The following is a 19,112-nucleotide window of genomic DNA, read 5'->3' as shown; positions in this document are numbered from 1 at the left end:
GGGGGAGGCGGCGTGGCGGGAAATGGCGGCCGGGCCGGGCTGAGCCGATCTGAGGGGGGACGAGAGCCGCGCCATGAGGCTGCTGCGCGCCCTGCTGCGGGGCGCCTCCCCGGGCAGCATCCCGCAGCAGGTGGACTTCTACTCGCGCTTCTCCCCTTCGCCGCTCTCCATGAAGCAGTTCCTGGACTTCGGTGAGTGCCGGCCGGGCTGCCCTCCGTCCCGCCGCCGCCTCTCCACAGGTCCCGTGCGGAGCAGGCGGGGGTCGTGCGGCTCCGGGGCGGCCGTGAGGTCCCCACTACTCCCTCACCCTCGGCAGCGCTGCCGGGTGCCCCGGGTGTTGCTTATCACTGCTTAGTACCGCGCTTTTTGGCAGAAAAAGGCTCTGCTTTCTTCCGGAAGGGAGCCCAGTTGGCTCCTTCCCTGGAAACTGAACTGTGGCAAGGTTGAAATTCAGCTGAAAACTTCAGGGTTTTGGCATCACAGAGTTTGTTGTTTGTCTCCTCCAAAACCTGTGTTGGCGAGAGGGTGGGGACAGTTATGACAATTGGTACTCTTAGTACAGTACTGACACAGAAAGGGTAGGACTTATTAAGCCTTTTGCAAGCTATCAGCATGCAGCCTTTTAAGGTATGTACCAAGGGTTTAGTATCAGCCGGCGCCTCGGAGCTGAGAACAACCATCACTTCTCCTCGGTCACATATCTGTGCCCTACACAAACACCTCAGCCACGTTGTTTTAGAAAATGTGTGAAAGAACGAGCAGGGGACAGACGCCAAGAGCCATCCTGGAGAACTGGGAATCCAACCTTGAAAATAAGTAAATTGGTATCGGGATACTCAGTCTTTGCGTATCTTTGCCTCTGCACTATAGCACTCTTAATGCTCTCAGGCTTGACTGTATGGAAACAAAAGGGACCACAGGAATTGTTCTGTTCAGCTTCAAAGCAAAAATTGCACAGAGAAAGGTCCTGTAAATCACACCAAGAAACCTTTTCAAAGCTTGGAGATGGAGCTGTACTGCAATACATCCTGTTTCTGTAGGCAAGGCACTCTCATGTGCATAAATGTTTACATATTGTAAAACATTTAACTAGTTAATAGATATATTGCTTTTTATGTTTTTTTAAGTGAAACATAACTGAGAGTAAATCTTAGGCTTCGTGTAACTAGGCAGACTTAAAAAGAAAAGTTCCTTTTAACTACAGACTGTCACTTCATCCATCTATTGTGATAAAATGTATCCAGTAAAACCCCCATTTGTACCGGAACCCCACCATATATTGTTACTACCATACTTCAAAGCAAAGAATCTTGCAATTCAGAGTTCACTTTGACCTGTAATACTTTGCCACTAAAATACCGATAAAATAATTCTTACCTTAAAGTCAGTGGTTCTTCTCAAGGCATGTCAGACGTTAGGCTAGTTTTGTTCTTGGTACATGATCATAAGGTAGTCTTGAAAACTTAATGGTTTAAGTTTGGGGTTTTTTTGTCCTTTCTTTTGCTTAAAGATTTAATAACACATAGCAAAAACTATTAAAAAGGCAACAAAGACGAGAGTGCAAAACTTGAGACACTGTTGGTCTGTAAGTCATTCTTTAGCTATTATAATCTGATGGTGTTTTCATTGGGGATTTTTTATCTCCTTTCACTAGAGTGAGAACAATTAAAGAGGAAAGCATAAAATTTGGGAATGTGACCTTCAAAGTCTGCTTCTAGTTCCTCCAGGTTACGACCTAGCAAATTACCTTGTGTTGTAAGTGCATGGTATTTTCTGTAGGAATCTTACCCATTCTTTGCACAGGTAGCCCATAGTGCACAGGGGAACAAAGCCCATTCAGTCTTGCTTTTATTTTAAGCTGTCTTCCATATTTGACCCAAAATTGTAAAGATGCAGCTTTCAGATACAAAACTAATTTGTGGAATGTCATTTTCTGAGGATATGAGGCATCTGAAGATTGTTTTTGCATTTTAATACCTCCAGTCTGACTAATTCATGGATTTTTTTTCACATAAAGGGAAAGTAATGCCTGAAATGCATTCTGACTAGGGAAAAGGAGAGGTTTCTGGGCAGAGATGATATGTAGACAACACATAATACTGGTGTCACTGGGGAGCAACTTGTTGTATGCTATTCACTTTTTTACTTATTAACTGACACTCTTTCATCAGTGTAGTTTATGATATATCCGAGCCTAAACTATTCCATTTCAATTTGGTGAAGATTTTTTCCTATATAAGAAACTCCCAGCCTCCTCTTTTTCCATGTCCCTTCCTTTCGTCTTCCAAATGAAAGGAGTGAACTGAGCAGAAACACCAGAGTTAATTTTTAGGAGTTACCTGTTGTGAAACAGCAAGCCTGAGGTGGGTACTTCATTGCAGCAGATGAACAGGTCAGTAAGTTCAGATGCTGTTTGCATAACACTCTTGAAGTCTAGAAAGAAGTCTGGCTGAAAGTGAAGTAGAGCATTTCTTAGCCTCTTCTGCACCTTCCCTTCTCACCTTCTAAACTAAGCATTGTGGGAGTAAATTTAGATCTTCATCTTTATAACCACATTTACTTGACACCCTGTTTTTATAAACGGATAGGTCAGTTATAAATGTTCAGTAATTTAGCTTCTACCTCTTAAAAATGTAAAAAATTTTAAGAGTAAATGTATTAACTATAATAATGGCTAAGCAGAGTGGGTGTCCATTTTTCATTTCCTTCTCAGTATTCAAGTGAATTCATCTGTCTTCTCCTCTAAGACAGTAAATTTAAACTACAACAGTTCTAAGTGAAAATGAGATAAATATTACAGGATTTATTTTCTGAAAGTGTTCCAGATGTTCCAGCATCCTTCTCATAAATAGTTTCCTGTGCTGGTTTCATTTGCCTGCTCAGGATGACATACTGTGCTTGTTAGAGTCAGTCTTTGCTGCAAATCAAATGAACAATTTACATGGATAGAAGTGATGTATAAACCTGAATGGTAAGGCTCTGCTATCATTGCAATAGTTGTTCTTTATATATTGAAGTTTCTCTGTATCACAGGACTGTTATGTTTCAATATGAGTTTATGTTGTGAAATACAAGTTGGCTGCTGCTATCAAAGAAACACTGGCTTACTAAATTGGCTGGGTGAACTTTAAAACCAAACCACAGACCTCTTATGCAAGAAAGTAAGAGTTTATGTAGTTCTCTACCATAAGTACTGACTTTATTCTAATGTTGTCATGTATTTATTTTGGTCTTAGGATCTGAAAATGCTTGTGAAAAGACTTCATTTATGTTTCTACGACAAGAGTTGCCTGTGAGATTGGCAAACATAATGAAGGAAATAAGTCTGCTTCCAGACAACCTTTTAAGAACACCTTCAGTTCAGCTGGTGCAGAGCTGGTAAGAACAGCATCCTCTCATACCTTTAAGGGTGACCTGCACCTAGAAAGAACATTCCATGTGCTTGTTACATGAACATTTATTTAGACTGAATAAATATCTCAATATCACATAAATCAGAAACTAATTTGATAGGGATCTTGGCTGAAATTAAGAAGCTAGTTGAAGAAACCAACAGAAGTAGCCTAATGCACAAAATACTTGCAAAAACATAGTATAAACCATTTAAAAGACAGGTCTACTGCAAACTGAGAGTAAAGATGTAGAAAACATGAAAAAAAGAGCAAAAATGTTTGGAGGAAACTCCCAAAGCTAAAGTATTTAAACAGCAGAAAGAAAGAAATTCTTCTACTCAAAGAAATAAATTAAATAATGTGAAAAGTAAAATTTCAAGTAAGGAACTTACTCATAAACTTTTGTAAGATGAAAGCAAAACAGAGATTGCTTGACAGCTGCTGAAGGCACATGACTATCTGGAAAGGCTTTTAGAGTTATGAGAACAGAAAATCTGCCAGTGAATAAGTGGGATTGATCAGATTACTTAATATAATAAGAGCTATCAATGAAGAAGGAGGCTTTTAATGAAACACAAATGCTTAAATTCTCATGATAGAAATGAGAAATCAATTCCACTTCGACAAACGCAAAGTAAAGCACAGAAAGGAACCTCCTCTCTCTGTATGGTTGCTTGCTTACAACAGAAAACAAAATCTTGATGCTACTGGGGATATGTTTCTGAGTATGTCAACTGATGGGCAAGAAGGCAAAAAGTGTTAGGAACTAAATAACAAATGGGGAGGAATATAAGTGTACAACTGTGTTAGCCCTTTATTCCTCTGAATTGCATTCAGTTTTAGTCACTCCATCCTGAACAGAAAAGACCAAGAGGGATAATTGGAGGGTTGGAACAATTTCTACGTGAGGAGAAACCAAATACAATTCTTCAGCTTGGAAAAAACCACATCTAAGGAAAGAGATGGCAGAAATACTTAAATCGTGAGCAAGCTGGGAAGATTTTCTAATAACAGGAACGAGCTGGGGCTGCAAATAAGTGATCACCTACTGAGTTTAAAACACAAGGAAGATCTTTTATTCATTCAAATTAAACTGGAATCCATTGCTCTGGAAATTTTGGAAGAAAACATCATGAATATACTCAAAAGGATCTAACAAATTTCACAGGTGATAGATCAGTGGGATATATCAAATACGGTGATTTGGAAACATGTAGCCTTGGAAGACCATAAATAATAACCAAAGGGATCTGGGGATGCATATTAAAATTGGTCTTTGTCATGTTCTTTTATTTAAAGGTATGTCCAGAGTCTTCAGGAGATCCTTGACTTTAAGGACAAAAGTTCAGAAGACTCAGGGGCTATTCATAGGTAAGCATTTTCTGTAACATGTTAATATTAAGGACAATGACTGGCAAGAAGATGAGCAGCTTAAGAGAAATGTCATTTATCTCCAGTCTTTACCTAAGAATTGCAGTAGCATCACTCCCTGTCCTTAAAAGGAGGGTACATTAAAACACCTATCATTCTGGTCAGGGCTTCTTTTGTTACACTGAAACAGCTATGAATATGTTAAATCTGACCAAATGTTTACCAGTGCCTTACTTGTAATGATGGAACTGATGTGTGCAACTTCTCACCTGCAGAGCAGGGTAGGTCATTGTTTGCTGACCCTTAAGTGCCATTTGACTGGCATGGGATGACCTGTATGAAAACAGTTGGCACAGTTTTCTTTCTCTTGGCAGTTACCAACACAGTAAATCAAGAATAATTTTACAAATACTCAATAATGGTTGATTAGTAATAGTTTCAATGCTAGTCACTTGAAATACTCTCTAAAGACTCATCTGTCATCTTACTGCACTAGGCAGACATGTGACATTTCTGTACCTAATGGTCTTCATTTCTGTAGCCAGATACTCTTTGCCAGAGTATCCAGCTCACATGAAAGTGAAATGCTAACAGGGTATTACTTTTAGTTTTACAGATACTGTGATAAAAATCCGGAATCGACACAATGATGTAATTCCTACCATGGCTCAAGGAGTAATAGAATACAAGGAAAGCTTTGGCATTGATCCAGTGACCTCCCAGAATGTGCAGTATTTTTTAGACCGTTTCTACATGAGTCGCATTTCAATTAGAATGCTCCTTAATCAACACTGTGAGTGCTGGTGGTGAAAGGAGAAATGATACCTGTACTCCCATCATTAGATTTTCCTTTAATTTTTAAGTGCTTAATATGTTCTTAAATGCTTCTTGCGAGTCCTCTACTTTCCTTGCTATTTATAAACTTAATTATTAATAAACTTCTTAAAATATTGATTAGTAGTTGGCTTACAAGTATAGTAAATATTTGTATTATAGTAAATTTCTATTTAGCCAAAATGAAGACACAAGCCAGAATGCCAAAATTATGTTGGGTATTAATATTTTCTTTTTTTGGCAGCTTTACTGTTTGGTGGGAAAATTAATCCAGCTCATCCAAAACACATTGGAAGCATTGATCCTAGCTGCAATGTTGTTGAAGTTATCAGAGGTAAATTCAGTGGATAAGAACCCTGAAAACTTACATAAATCTCTAAATTAAACTTCTCCTTTCTGTAGGAAAGAACAAAACAGTATGTGCATATCAAGATGTATCTTGGTATTTAGGATGAAGTGTAATATTTGAGTTAGTTTTCCCAATAAACCAATTTGTTTTGACAAAATACAAAATGTCCCTGACAATGCACAATTTTCAATTTTTGTTTCTGGCATACAATAAAGAAAAAAAAATGGGTGGGGGGAGAAATGTAATTTTCTGTGTTTTTATTGTAGATGGCTATGAAAGTGCCAAGAGACTTTGTGATTTGTATTACATGAGCTCTCCAGAACTCATCCTTGAAGAGTTGAATGGTAAGTGAAAATGAGGCACTCTCAAACCTAATGATGGCTTCTTCCAAAGTAGCTGGTGGTGAAATGTGCTTTCCACTTCCCATATACTTAATGTGTTCTCTATATTTACCATCACAGTTTGGTGTTGTGGGTTCCTTTTATCTCCTTGGGTTTTTTCCCCTCTTCCTCCCTTTAATTAGAGCACTGAAACCAGGAGAAAAGTTCTTGACAGTACAGTTGCTGATATAACAGATTTTCCCTAGATGTCTTGCATCTTCACCCTACAGATATCTGTTGCATCACACTGCATTTCTTGTTACACTTTGAAGATTTATATTAAGCACTGCATTCTAATTTCTCTTCCTTATTGAGCTGTCATGGTCTTGTAGTTGTAATTGGATACAGTACACTCGAGTCATAGTGAAAATTATTTGAATGCATTGGCTGTGACTTGTATAAACAGTTCACAACTGTGTTGCTATGAACTCAGAGGTGAGCTATTGTCCTCTCAGTTCTGCTGAATGCTAAAGAGCATTTCTGACAGTGCTCACAGGGTACTTTTTCAAGATACTTAAATGCCAAGTTCAACCAGGCTTACAAAAATAAGCAATTAGAACTGCTTTTACAAGTAATTGCAAAAGTCAAAGTGCAACCACGGTAATTTGGCCTGTGAAGCTAAAGGCAAAGAAAGCATGGCCTTGACTACACATTCCAGATGTTTTCTTCCTACTGTACAAACTCTTCCATTCTGTATCTAGGTTAAAGGTTTACCTCTCCACTTTTGAAGCACTATGCTAAAATCACCTCTAAGAATCTATGGTGCTATATAATTCTCTGTACTGAGGTGTTATTTAGTGGCCAATGAGCAAATGGTTCAGTTTTTAGAAAAGGAGTAACCTTTTGCTCAATGAACTGTGAAGGTAAATGAAACCCAATCCAGCCCAAAGGCACATTCCTTACCCCATAGCTGAGAGTGAGGACCATTATTTAAACCTTAGGCATGGTGGGAAGCAGCTAACTTGAGGACAGGAACCCAACATATTTCAAAGTGTGTTCTCTTTGTTTGGTTTTTTTTTGCCTCCATTTTATTTTTGCTGGGTATGTAATTTGCTCTAGATTTTTTGACATCACTAGTCTTTAACATTTTTGTTCATAAAACCCTGGTACTAACAGTCTGGTGATAAATCAGTTTGTTGAAATGAGAAACCCCTAATAGGCAGCAGAATCTTCTGAGCAACCTTTCCTTAATTTTTGATACAATGAATGTGTTTCCATTATGGTTTTACTAGAATTTATTCTTTAAAATGTTTGAAAACTGTAGCACTTTTATAGACAGAATTGTCTTTTTATTAACCTTCCTTGCTAGAAATCAGTATTTTCTAGATTTTTCCAGGAATAGGCAGTGCACTATAGGATCCTAAGATAATTCAGGTTGGGAGGGACCTCATAAGGTTTCTAGCCTGATGTCCTGCTTGAAGCAGGGACAGCTCTGAGGGGATACCAGGTTGCTCAGGGCTTTATGCAGTTTGGTCCTTCTAATCCTCCATAAGCATTCAAAAGGTTGCCCCGAGATGTTAACTGCCATGGTGAAGTTTTTCTCTATATCCAGTCTGAACCTTTGTTACTTCATCTTACATGTGCTGTTTCTTCTTCTGCCACCACCCGAAGAGCCTGACTCTGTCTTCATAATAACATCCTCATAGGTATTAGAAAGCAAGTACTATGTGCCCTCATCAGTGATGCCACTGAGATTTATTTCTAAGGCAGGAAGCACGTTTGAAAAGTCTGAGTACGATTTTTTTATTAACCTACCACTGTTCAGAAGATTTCTGTTAATTTTCCTTCTCTTGTAAATTCTCTTAACACCAGTACAACATTGCAAAATTACTGCAGGAATGAAACAAAGATGCCTCGTTTGCTGTTTAATTACTTAGACTCTCTTTTATCCAGCTAAATCACCAGGACAGCCCATGCAAGTGGTGTATGTGCCGTCACATCTCTATCACATGGTTTTTGAACTTTTCAAGGTCTGTGCACTTACCATTACACAATCACTTAATACATCTTTGTTTAGTGTGATTGTATTTGTTTGACTTTTTGAGCCAATTCTAGAGAGCAGTGTGTTTTTCCAAGTGAAAACCCCTTGTAAGACTGCAGGAAGGTATCTGAATTGTACTATGCAGACAAACAGTAATTGCATAGAAAATTAACATCTTTGGAAGATAACATCTCCTTTGCTGAGCCACTGAGTATATCTGACACCACCTAAGTAGACAGCTTTGTGAAAAATTTTACAATGTATGTTAACAAAGCAAGTGAGAATAAGATACACAATTTCTGGGCCCACTTCAAAGCTAGTATGTTGTGTAACAGATCCAGAGAGCTTTCCTCAAGCAGTTCAGTCCTAGACTTCTCTCCATCTTTCTGTCATATTGCATATACTGTGATTTGTAAATAATTCCACAGGTAAAGCTGTACATTAAAATATTCAGATGTTTGCTCAGAAAGATACTTGAAGTCCATGTATTCTAATATACGATATAATTATTGATACTGAATAAACCAGAAATACTAAAAAATATTCTAAAATCAGAGACATTTGTCCTCATTCTGAAATATGTGATAAAAATAACTTTTTGAAATTGATGTTTTAAGACAATACACGAAGTGGTGAAACCAGAATTTAAGTTGTACTTGAAAATTGCAGAATGCAATGAGAGCGACCATGGAACATAATGCTGATCGATGCATTTATCATCCAATTCATGTACACATCACGTTGGGAAATGAGGATTTAACTGTGAAGGTACCCACTTTTTATTATTTTGAAGGTTACTTTTACTAGTTTTATGCCCTGTTATAAGCAGAGTATTACTAAGTTTAGCTGGTGATCTGATTCCACCAAGAGCTTGTAATGCAGTGCTGTAGTATATAAGTAACAAGAATGTATGTAACTGGCAATATTCCTGAAGAATACAGATAAAAATAACCAGAACCTGGCATTTGCTAAAAGGTATAGATACTTAACTCAGGCAAAATTGAGTTACAAACAAGATAAAAGCAATGCACAATTTAAGTATAATTTTCTTGCTTTCAAGAGATTATGAATGCTTTTTATGGTAGTATTGTACTGAAATGGCTTCTGTAAGGATTCATCTCCGGTCATTGCTGTAGATGAGAGCTGAGAATTTAAGAAAACCCGTAATTTAATAGGACTTCATATTATGCTTTACCAGAACTTTCTCTGGATTATTGTTTGAGAGAAGCTGTCTTTTATATCATGTACTCATGGACATAATGTTCCATGTACCTTCTTATTCCAGATGAGTGATCGTGGGGGAGGTGTTCCTATGAGGAAAATAGACAGACTGTTCAACTACATGTATTCAACAGCACCACGTCCACGGGTTGAGACATCACGAGCTACACCTCTAGTATGCAAACCTCTTATATTGTGTCATCTTGGATATGTTTAATTGTCATAAAAGAAACCACTTAGCCAAAACCATGAAGTATTGATTCTATAGATAAAATGAGTATCATCATTTGGCTATTACAGCTTAATTCAAATACTTCTCTAAAATAACTGGAAAACTGCACAGAAACCTAAAATACTTAAAATATATATAAACTTGTTCAATATTCTTTTTTCTCTACCAAATATAAAAATCAGCTGTTTCAATCAGAACACTTTGCTAGCTGCATGTACTGCACACAGGACTCTGAATTCTTCTTCTGGCCACTGAATGAATGGAAAAAAATAATTATAGCAATGATTTTGAGTCAAGTCCATAGTTTTATTTGTACTGTGTAGTCATGTGTTACCATCCCCCAGCAAGGATGAACACAAAATCATAGAATGCCTTGGATTGGAAGTGACCTTAAAGATCATCTAGTTCCAAACTCTCTGCATGGGCAGGGACACTTTCCACTAGATGTGACAGGGCATATGAAGAATATACTCTGGTCTCATGTAAATTTTAAAGATGCACAAGAAATAAGGCTTTAACTCTGAGTAAGGAGATCTGAACAATCTTCTTGAATTTATTTTCTCACACTGTATCATTCAAAATGAGTTTTTTAAACGAATATAGTGTTCTGCATATGGATGACTGCACAACTCATTAAACACTATGTCTTTAGAGAGAAGTGTATGGTCATGGAAAGATTACCTATAAAGTTTAGTAGATTTTAAAAAAAAAAGTACTTACCAATTCAGGGCTGTCCTGATATTGCAGACAGGGGGTTGAGAGAATTTTAGTATAAGCTCCAATTCATAGGCATTTCCTTCTTGGGCCTTTTTTATATATACTGATGATAATAGGTATCTGACTTAATATTGTGTTCTTAAGATTAGCAGCTCCATAAGGCACAAGACAGTCATTACAGTTTTCTTTAATGATGTCATCTCTTCTTGACAAAGTCACTGTAATACAGTAAGTATTATCTAGCAGCCCTGTCTGGCAAAGGAGTGAAACAGTTTTTCTCATCATCACAACCATCCATGCTTCCATTTCTGGGGTGTGTAATTGTTAACATTTGAATTCTCACTGTCAAATGTCATGCCTAGCTTGCCTATTTATCTATTCATTTAAAACAAAAAAATGTCACTGATGGATGTAGTTAATGAAAATACCCTTTTTCTCCTGGATTAGGCTGGATTTGGCTATGGTTTACCCATATCACGTCTGTATGCACAGTACTTCCAAGGAGACCTGAAGCTGTATTCCTTAGAAGGCTACGGTACAGATGCAGTTATTTACATAAAGGTAACACTTTACCATTTTAAATTTATCAGCAACTCTAACTAATAATGGACTTCCTTGTTTTATTTTTATCAAAAAGAGTCATCAGCTACAATCTTCTCTACTTACAGGCCTTATCAACAGAATCAATTGAAAGACTTCCTATCTATAACAAAGCAGCCTGGAAACATTATAAAGCAAACCATGAAGCAGATGACTGGTGTGTGCCAAGCAGTGAGCCAAAGGATATGACCACTTTTCGCAGTACATAGCTTTTTCCTCAACAGTTCATAAGAGCAGGAATGTCTGCAGAAGGAACTTAAAAGGCCTGACTGACACTAAGATGCTGAGCCACATTTGATAGGTGAAAATAATTTTAAGTGCAGCAACAGAAAGTTTAGTGTAACAGCTCATTTCTGGAATTAAAACCCAAATAAACCTCAAGTAAAACCCAAGTAAAATCCCAAACTTGTACATCCTTCTAAATTCTAGGTGAGAAGGTCACAGTTAATGTGCTGCACTTACTATTTGTGATTGCTTTCAGTAACTAAATCAAAGGATTTAGGTTTTAAAGGAACCAATGCAATCTATTGTATACCCAGTGAGAATTGTATTAATTTGTATCCTTACAAAATTGTTGTAACAGAAGAATTATTGGAGAAGCTCCTAAAATCATTTTTCCATTATACAGGATTGCAGATTAATGAAAAATTTGTGTAAAGACACATTGAGGAGCTCACTGCTGTGCCTTTGCACCTGTATGGCACTTTCTGTTCTTTTATCTTAAGCATGCTGAAGCCTAATTTTGCAAAGCTAGGTATGTCACCTACACAGTTTGCCTATATTAAGGTTATTTTTTTTTTTTTTTTGCTTGTAGAAATAACATTTAGGTCTATAGGAAACAATTAGTTTCAGCTGCTACCACTAGTATAATGCGTCTCAGGTATGTGGTATCAGTTGTATTTCTTTGGTTGTAATGTGAATATTTAAAACATGTGAAAAATACCTTGCTGTGATAATTGTGAATTAGCAAATTGTGTTGGCTGATGCACAGTACAGATATGCTGTCCTGCATTTGCTTGTATTTCTGTAGGTAGTACCAAAACACAGTATCAATGTTCTAGCCATAGTAAGCTCTCAGACACTGGGTTACGTCAGGTTACAGCTGTAAATGAAAACTATTTTAATAAAGAGATTTTTAAAATTTGCCCTTAGTAGGGCATTTCTATTACTTTGTCAATAGAAACTACCTTCTCAGGAGTATTTAAGAAAAAGTGGAATTAACAGTTTTTGAAAATACCTTTGTATTTGTGATGTACTTCTGGGTTTGTTTATGTAGGAACAGGAAGTCACACTATAACATAAAAATAAGGTAAGCAGTTTATCAGTCAAGTGGAAATTGTCAAAACATACTGGGGAAGACAGGAGAACGAGTATTACATGTCAAACTCCTTATTTTAATAAAGGATTCAAGTTCTTTTAATGTCTTCTGTGCCATCTTTGTTCAAATTATATACAGCTACGTTGCACCTTGATCCTTGTGACATTTTAAGACAATGAGATCTAATCCTTTTCTCAGTTAATTAATTGCATATAACTGTTATTTTTTGTTCTGCAGCAGACATGCATAATCCCTCTCACAAAGAATAAACCTAAATTTCACTAGTTTACTAGTGCTGCACAGAGCAGGTGAGATGCCACAGATGAAGGGAAGAGCTGGCATGTTAGAAATTGAAGTCATTCTCTTTAGCTGTAGCTGAGGCAGATTAAGGATTACCATCTCCTACCTCCCTAGTCTGGTTCTGTAAAACGAGAAAATAATTTTTATTCCCTGGTCAAGCTCATGTAGCTCACTTTAACAGGACTGACTTACAGAATGGGCTACACAGGCAGTTAATCTGACAATCAGAGGGAGGATTAATGTAGCTGAACTGCCACCAGAACAGTAGGGTTACCTGCTCCGCTCAAGCTTGTGGGTGCTTTTGAGAAGGCCCTGTTTTTCTTCTTTAAAAGGATGTGGTGGTGACTGGCATACCTTTTAATCTGCATGGCTGCTATCTATAGTTGTTATTTTCTTCACCCCTGCAAGAGACATACGTGAGAAATTCCACACAGTAGGGAGTAGAAGGAGTGCTAAGTTTTTAATGTTTTAATGACTTTACAACTGATTTCAGTAATAAATGAGAACAAGAGATGCTTCCAAGGAAAAGCTAACAGTAAGTTTTCTAGAAAGTCAAAATATTCCATAGGGTATTACTGAAATAAAACCTCTTTCATTCTTTCAACTAGCTCCTGGTTGAATTCTGATTATTAGAACAACTTGCCTTATCATTTTATTTGGATCTGTCTTTCTTCTCACCTGCCTCTCTGAATGACTATGTTGAAAACACATAGTAATATTTTTGTTTACAATGTTTAACTACTTAAAAGTTTGAGTACTTTTGATTGAAATAGAAGTTCAGAAGATAATTTGTGTTTAATATTTTCATTGCTATATAGAAGTCAATGCTAGCACACTGATTATACTTGGGTGATTTTGTGGCTTGGTACTAAGCTAGTTCCATGAAGTCAACCTTCTAATTAACATCTGACAGATGTTAAATGCAGTGATCTGTGATAATCAATGTTCTTACACTCAGGTGTCAGGCGAGTTTACCATCCCTGCTGTGGCCCCTGTTAAACTACAACAGCTCTGCATGCAGGCAAACCTTTGAAACCATTATTTCCACCATTCTGCTGCCTGAGAAACAAACTCTTCACAGGATGCAACATTCAGTTCAGTAGGCTTAAAGAAGAAAGGTAATACACAATTCTAGCAATATTCTGTTAAGGCAGAAAGAACTTAAATGAGAAATAATCTTTCTTGACTGAATTATTCAAAGGGTGGTTTTGCATGCGTGTGATCTTAAGCATGTGATTCCATAATTCTAATTACCTTCTCTTTTATCAGTAGGGCTGCATTCCTCTTTGGCTCAAGGTCTGTAAATCTGGAGCACAAACTCAGAGCTACTGGAAACAAATAAGTTAAATCTGGACCAAAGAATTGTTTCTTAAGGCACAAAACTGAAAATTAAACCTCAGCCTCTTTTTAAGAGTAATTATTGCCAAGATTTTCAAACTTTATTTTGGAAATGCACAGTCTGCAGAAGCATTTCCATAGTCCTTTTGCTGAAATTCTTAAGACATTTATACAAAAAAAGCCCCAAAACAACAACTGTGAAACACCAACAGTGAAGTTCGTTCATTTAATTAAAATGAAAAACAGTCCACAGATTTAAAGGAGAACTTGGTCCACATAAACAAATTATGTAAGTTTTGTTCTAGTCCATTCTATAGTGGAATTGATAATTAAACTACTCTATGTTTCTGGAATAATATAGGAAAGGAAGTGCTGCTGTTGTAGCTCTAGAAAATAGTATGTAAATACACAAAACACCAAATCACATTCTAAACTATTTTGAGAATCAAATCCTCCTTTAAAGAGAAATAATGTGTAGTCTACAATTGAACAATTACAATGCAGAAACCCAGTGCTTCAGTGATAATTTTTTCCCACAATTATCTCAGTATTTTAAGTTTGAAAACCAGTATAGTTTAAAATTAGCAAATATATAAATTTGGTCCGCAAAAATCTTGTACCAGATAGAAAAAGAGAAATACATGTATTGCAAATTGATCTTATTCATAGCATAAATCTATAAAACTATGTAATATTTAGGAAAAATAGGTTAAAAAAGATCTTATTTATAGGTTTAAACCCTTTCCCAACACCACACAGGTAGTGTACAGAAAATTTAATATTATACTAAGTATATGTAGTTTGTGAAAACTACTTATTTCTTGCTACTTTCTTAGTAAATTGCAACACAATTCAAAAACAATGTGCTACTACTGTGAAATTTGAATGAAAATCCCAGAAATACAAGAACTTAAACAAAATAATACATAAATCTGAAATACATGCTTTCTTTTTAAATTAATTTGACATTACCATTTTCTTGAACTTAATTTTTACTATACATCTTCAGTGGCAACAGGTAAACAGACTGTCACAGACTGAATTTATTGGCAGGATTTTTCTGTTGTCCCTCTATCAGAATAAACTATCAAATGCTAGTTGACTAATACTGGAATGATTTTTAATACAGTATTCTATTTTTCACAAACACCAATTTCAATGAAAAGGGCATATGAGGTCTTAGAAGCACAAGAGTTACTTAAGGCAGTAAGTTAAGTTATTGTCTATTAGTACAGGCAAAGTCAACTAGGAATAAAAATACTGAAAACATAGTTTCATTTTATTGGGTTGTAATGGGGAGGGACCATAATTAAGAAGTAAAAAAACCACCTACCACAATAAACTGTAACACTTTCCCTCTTCCCTCAATTGTACAATTATATACAAATCTGCTGAACTTCCTCAAAATGAAGCAAGTCTGCACTAAAGTAAGTGTCAATTTAGCAGCTTGATTCTAGGGTGGCTACCACTCTGCCAGTCTTGCGAACTTCTCTCTCCTTCTTTTGAACCTTTTCCTTCTGCTTTTCCAGTTTTTCTTGTGCTTTCCTAATATCCTTAATTTTTTTCTTTATTGTTGATCGGTCATTTTGACTGGAAACTCCCAAAGCCTTTGGGGGAAAAAAAAAGAAAAACCCCTTATCATTGATTTTTCCAACAGCACAGTCCCCAGTACTTGAGCATGAGCAGTTTTTATTCACTTTGCTGCAAGATAGTTTATTTGACATGTACAGTCCTAAAATCCTTAAGAGCATTGTAAATGATCACCTGGGTAACATGGTAAGTAAAGAAACAGGGGCCCACTCTTGTTGAGTTGTGAAATAACAGCTTCTCATTGCCTTTTAAAACATGTAGACACCTGAGAATTTCCAGCAAATAGCATACACTAAGTAGCCGTCAAAGTATTTTTCTAGCTCCTTTTATACAAGAGGAATTCATATTCAGTAGCTAATTTTAATATTAATGATTTTAAATTGTACTGTTAAAATGTATATTTTAATATATTCAGGAAGTAAGCAGTATACTTTGATTTTTGATCAGCAGGTGGCAGTACCCGATTCCAAGTTACAGACAGCACTTGCTCACACTCTAGGGAACTCAGAATGGCAATAGATGTAAAATTGAGTTCAAAGCATCAACATCCGAAGTTCCCCAAATTGACACAGTTATTTGACAGTAACAGGTATTTCCTCTGTGTCCAAGGAAATTTTTATTTAACAAAAATCAGAACATTTAGTGTTGCATGTCTAAAATACAGATGCATTTTGGAGACTGAAGTTAGACACTTGTCCTCTCCAAACCACTCAAATCCTACTATCAGTCACAAAAAATTACTCGCCTTGTGCCAGAATAAGCCAATGAACTTCATTTTAGTCACATACCTTACCTATCCAAAATGTGGTCTGATAACCTAGTAAAAAAACCTGAAAGTTAACTAGCACTGTAGAGGGTACATACCATGCAGTTTCCAGGAAAAAAAAACGACAGAAAAAGGCTCGAAAGATGCAGAATACACTTTTTCAGCAAGAGTAAAAATGAGAAACATTTAAAACTAGATGGTGTTTGAACCTTCCCATATGAAGAGGAGATATGGAAGGAACAGATCTCCAAAACTTGCTCTTAAAATTCTATGCATTTGAAATGTCTGGATTGTGTGGGGACTTAAGCTTATGTTATTTCCAAAATACTTGGTATTGTTCCTGATTAAAAATGGCTTGTCTTAAATTGTACAATCAATTATTATTGTACAATTCAATTATTATTGTACAATCATTATATTTCTAATCAAGTCCAAGTATTTCAAAAGATTCTTGTAGAGTCTCCCGAGTATTTTAAAAGCAGAACTCTGTCCCCTAAAAAGCCATGAAAACAGGAAAATAGGTTTTGTAGGATAAAAATGTGTAAGTAAACAATGAAAGACATACAATTATAACTTATCCTGGGGTATTCACATACCTTTAACTTCTCACTGTCAAGCTGCATTAGCTGCTGTCCATCTATGTTCATAGTTGTGAACTCTGTAATATACTGCTCCATGTTCATTCCCATTAACCAGTGGCATACTTGCTGGGTGGTCCACTCAGAAATAGGTCTACTGTGCCATTGATTTTGCTTTCCTGTTGTTGTAAATTCATCATCTAATGCCTAACCAATTGAGAGAAGCAACTGTAAGGAATGTTTGTCTTGACTATATAATAAATTCCAGTTGTCAATTGAGTTTGACTAATAAAATACATTTTTAAATGTACACTAGTTCCAAAAGAACTTAAGTTTTTGAGATCACAGTTTATAGTCAGTTTGCCTAGAAGTTTACAATAAACAAGACACTACAACATTCAACACAAACTAAGTCAGAAATAGAGAACATAAATGGTTTTCTCTAAGAAATCAAGTAGCAAAGCATTAGATTAATTTGTATCCTAACAATGAACAAGCTTTCTCAGTTAGCCAGTTAAGGCTGCTCAATCCTAATGTCAGATACTCTCTTAACCCAGCATCAAGGAGACACTTCAAACTGTGTTATTGATTATTAAGTGAAGGAAATCCAGAACAAAAGCAGTTCTAGCAGTCAGTAAATCTGGTGACTGTTCCATGTGCAGTTTTAATACATTTGGTGCATTTCTAAAAAGAGAGGTCTGTTTATTCTTTCACGTAATGTCATCACATTAACTTTCTAGAGGGTTTGCCTGGTAGGAGATGAATTCAGAAAAGAAAGAGCTTGTAGCCTTCCAGTGAAAATGCACTCTGCCTGCTCAGAGGGCTCTGGAAGCTCCCTGCTTCAATTTCAGTTGGCTTCTGAGGGGAAAAAGGTACTGCTGTTCATCCTGAATCACTTTATTACTTCATCACAATAGAAAAAGCTACATAAAACAGAGCTCAATGTCTGTACAGAAGACATTCTAGTGCAATACTTGAATCAGTAACATCAGAGTTACCTAAAGTTTTATTAATTATCAAAAACGATCTCTCGTTAGCCCATGATTGAGGACAGGCTGCATTAGACTTGCAGACTGCTCCACTAAGCAGCTTCCACTACTTATCAAAGATAGTTGCAAAACAGTGGAAAGTATGCCCATGTTTTCCAGCAAGACTCACACGTCATTTGTACACAGAATATATGGAAAGGAGCATCTTTCTAGTGATGGATTTGAGACATGACCCTGTAAGTTTCAGGTCAACAACTACAGGTCCCAGCTGGAGGTATCTCACAAAGTCCAACTCCTTTGATAGAAAATTTGGGAGAGCTGAATAAATGTAATAAAATAATTCTGGTGAATGAAAGTCAAAGACAGTGAGATGTAGGCCTGTCATGTGATCTCACCATACAAATAAACTGGATCTGAGAGCACAACATAGAACACACATCTGAGGTGAAAGAAATACAATTTAAAATTTCAAATACATCAGACAACTGCATATTAGGAAGTTTTGCTTTCCCTGCTCTGTGAAACAGAGAAAGACAGCAGGTGGATTAGGAGGCAGTGCAGATTTATAGGACCAAGCTTGTAGAGCAGAACAGTTTGTGACAAGATTCTAAAATCCTCACCACAAGCATTTCAAAGGATTTTAATTTCTGAATAGCTCTAGTCTGGTCACACAGAATCAATGGAGAATAGCAGCTGGAATGCACCAGGAACAATACAGGAGCACATCCCATTTGATTTCTAAGATACATCAAAGCAAACAAGTGGAGATAATCAGGAAATTTGCTTCAAAAACTAACCTCTAATCAAACTTAAAATGCTTATGTAGATATAAGAAGTATAAATACATCCACCTTCCCAATGTACAAAAAAAGAATAGCCATTTTCACAAAATAATAGCCAAGGGCTTTAGGAGAGGTTTTGCTGCACAGCATCTTTATCAAGACATCTGGAGGACAGTGAATTTTGGGATGCTTCATACAGAGAAAGAAGATTCATTGTTACATAGTTACTAGAGGAATATCAAATAGCCTGCATGTTTTAAATTGTTCTAGGTAACAATACTACTCAGCCTGATGTTGTAATATAAAATAGATATTGGTACGTTTTTATGTTAAGAGTTCATAAAAAATACACACAAAAAGCCCCTTTTTATATA

General features: G+C 36.5%; 2 protein-coding genes across 7 annotated transcripts in view; one reads left to right on the top strand and one right to left on the bottom strand.

The window, feature by feature from the left end:
* Positions 1-45: 45 nt before the first annotated feature.
* Positions 46-12,497, top strand: PDK1 (pyruvate dehydrogenase kinase 1). 2 transcript variants are annotated; one of them, XM_071747350.1, is made up of 11 exons: positions 46-191; positions 3,237-3,378; positions 4,692-4,763; positions 5,372-5,556; positions 5,842-5,931; positions 6,213-6,290; positions 8,220-8,296; positions 8,977-9,075; positions 9,593-9,703; positions 10,925-11,038; positions 11,146-12,497. In XM_071747350.1, exons 1-11 carry the CDS (start codon positions 74-76, stop codon positions 11,284-11,286), a joined length of 1,227 nt encoding a protein of 408 aa, XP_071603451.1. In that variant the 5' UTR covers positions 46-73; the 3' UTR covers positions 11,287-12,497. The 2 variants fall into 2 exon arrangements, with proteins under 2 accessions (XP_071603451.1, XP_071603453.1); XM_071747352.1 differs by lacking the exon at positions 46-191 and adding an exon at positions 586-627.
* A 1,748-nt stretch (positions 12,498-14,245) lies between these two features.
* The window catches only part of LOC139797678 (neurabin-2-like), a 41,030-nt gene continuing 36,163 nt past the window's right edge, over positions 14,246-19,112 (bottom strand). For all 5 annotated transcript variants that reach the window (XM_071747329.1, XM_071747328.1, XM_071747332.1 and 2 more), the window contains 2 exons: positions 16,986-17,174; positions 14,246-15,640 (listed from right to left, as the gene is read on the bottom strand). In XM_071747329.1, coding sequence (XP_071603430.1) covers positions 15,473-15,640; positions 16,986-17,174 — 357 coding nt within the window. In that variant the 3' untranslated portion in view covers positions 14,246-15,472. The remainder of the gene's footprint in view (positions 15,641-16,985; positions 17,175-19,112) is intronic.

The sequence above is a fragment of the Heliangelus exortis genome, chromosome 6, assembly GCF_036169615.1.
Source record: "Heliangelus exortis chromosome 6, bHelExo1.hap1, whole genome shotgun sequence".
Lineage (NCBI taxonomy): Eukaryota > Metazoa > Chordata > Aves > Apodiformes > Trochilidae > Heliangelus > Heliangelus exortis.
The sequence above is the reverse complement of the archived record's forward strand: the minus strand, read 5'-3'. Positions and strand labels throughout refer to the sequence as shown.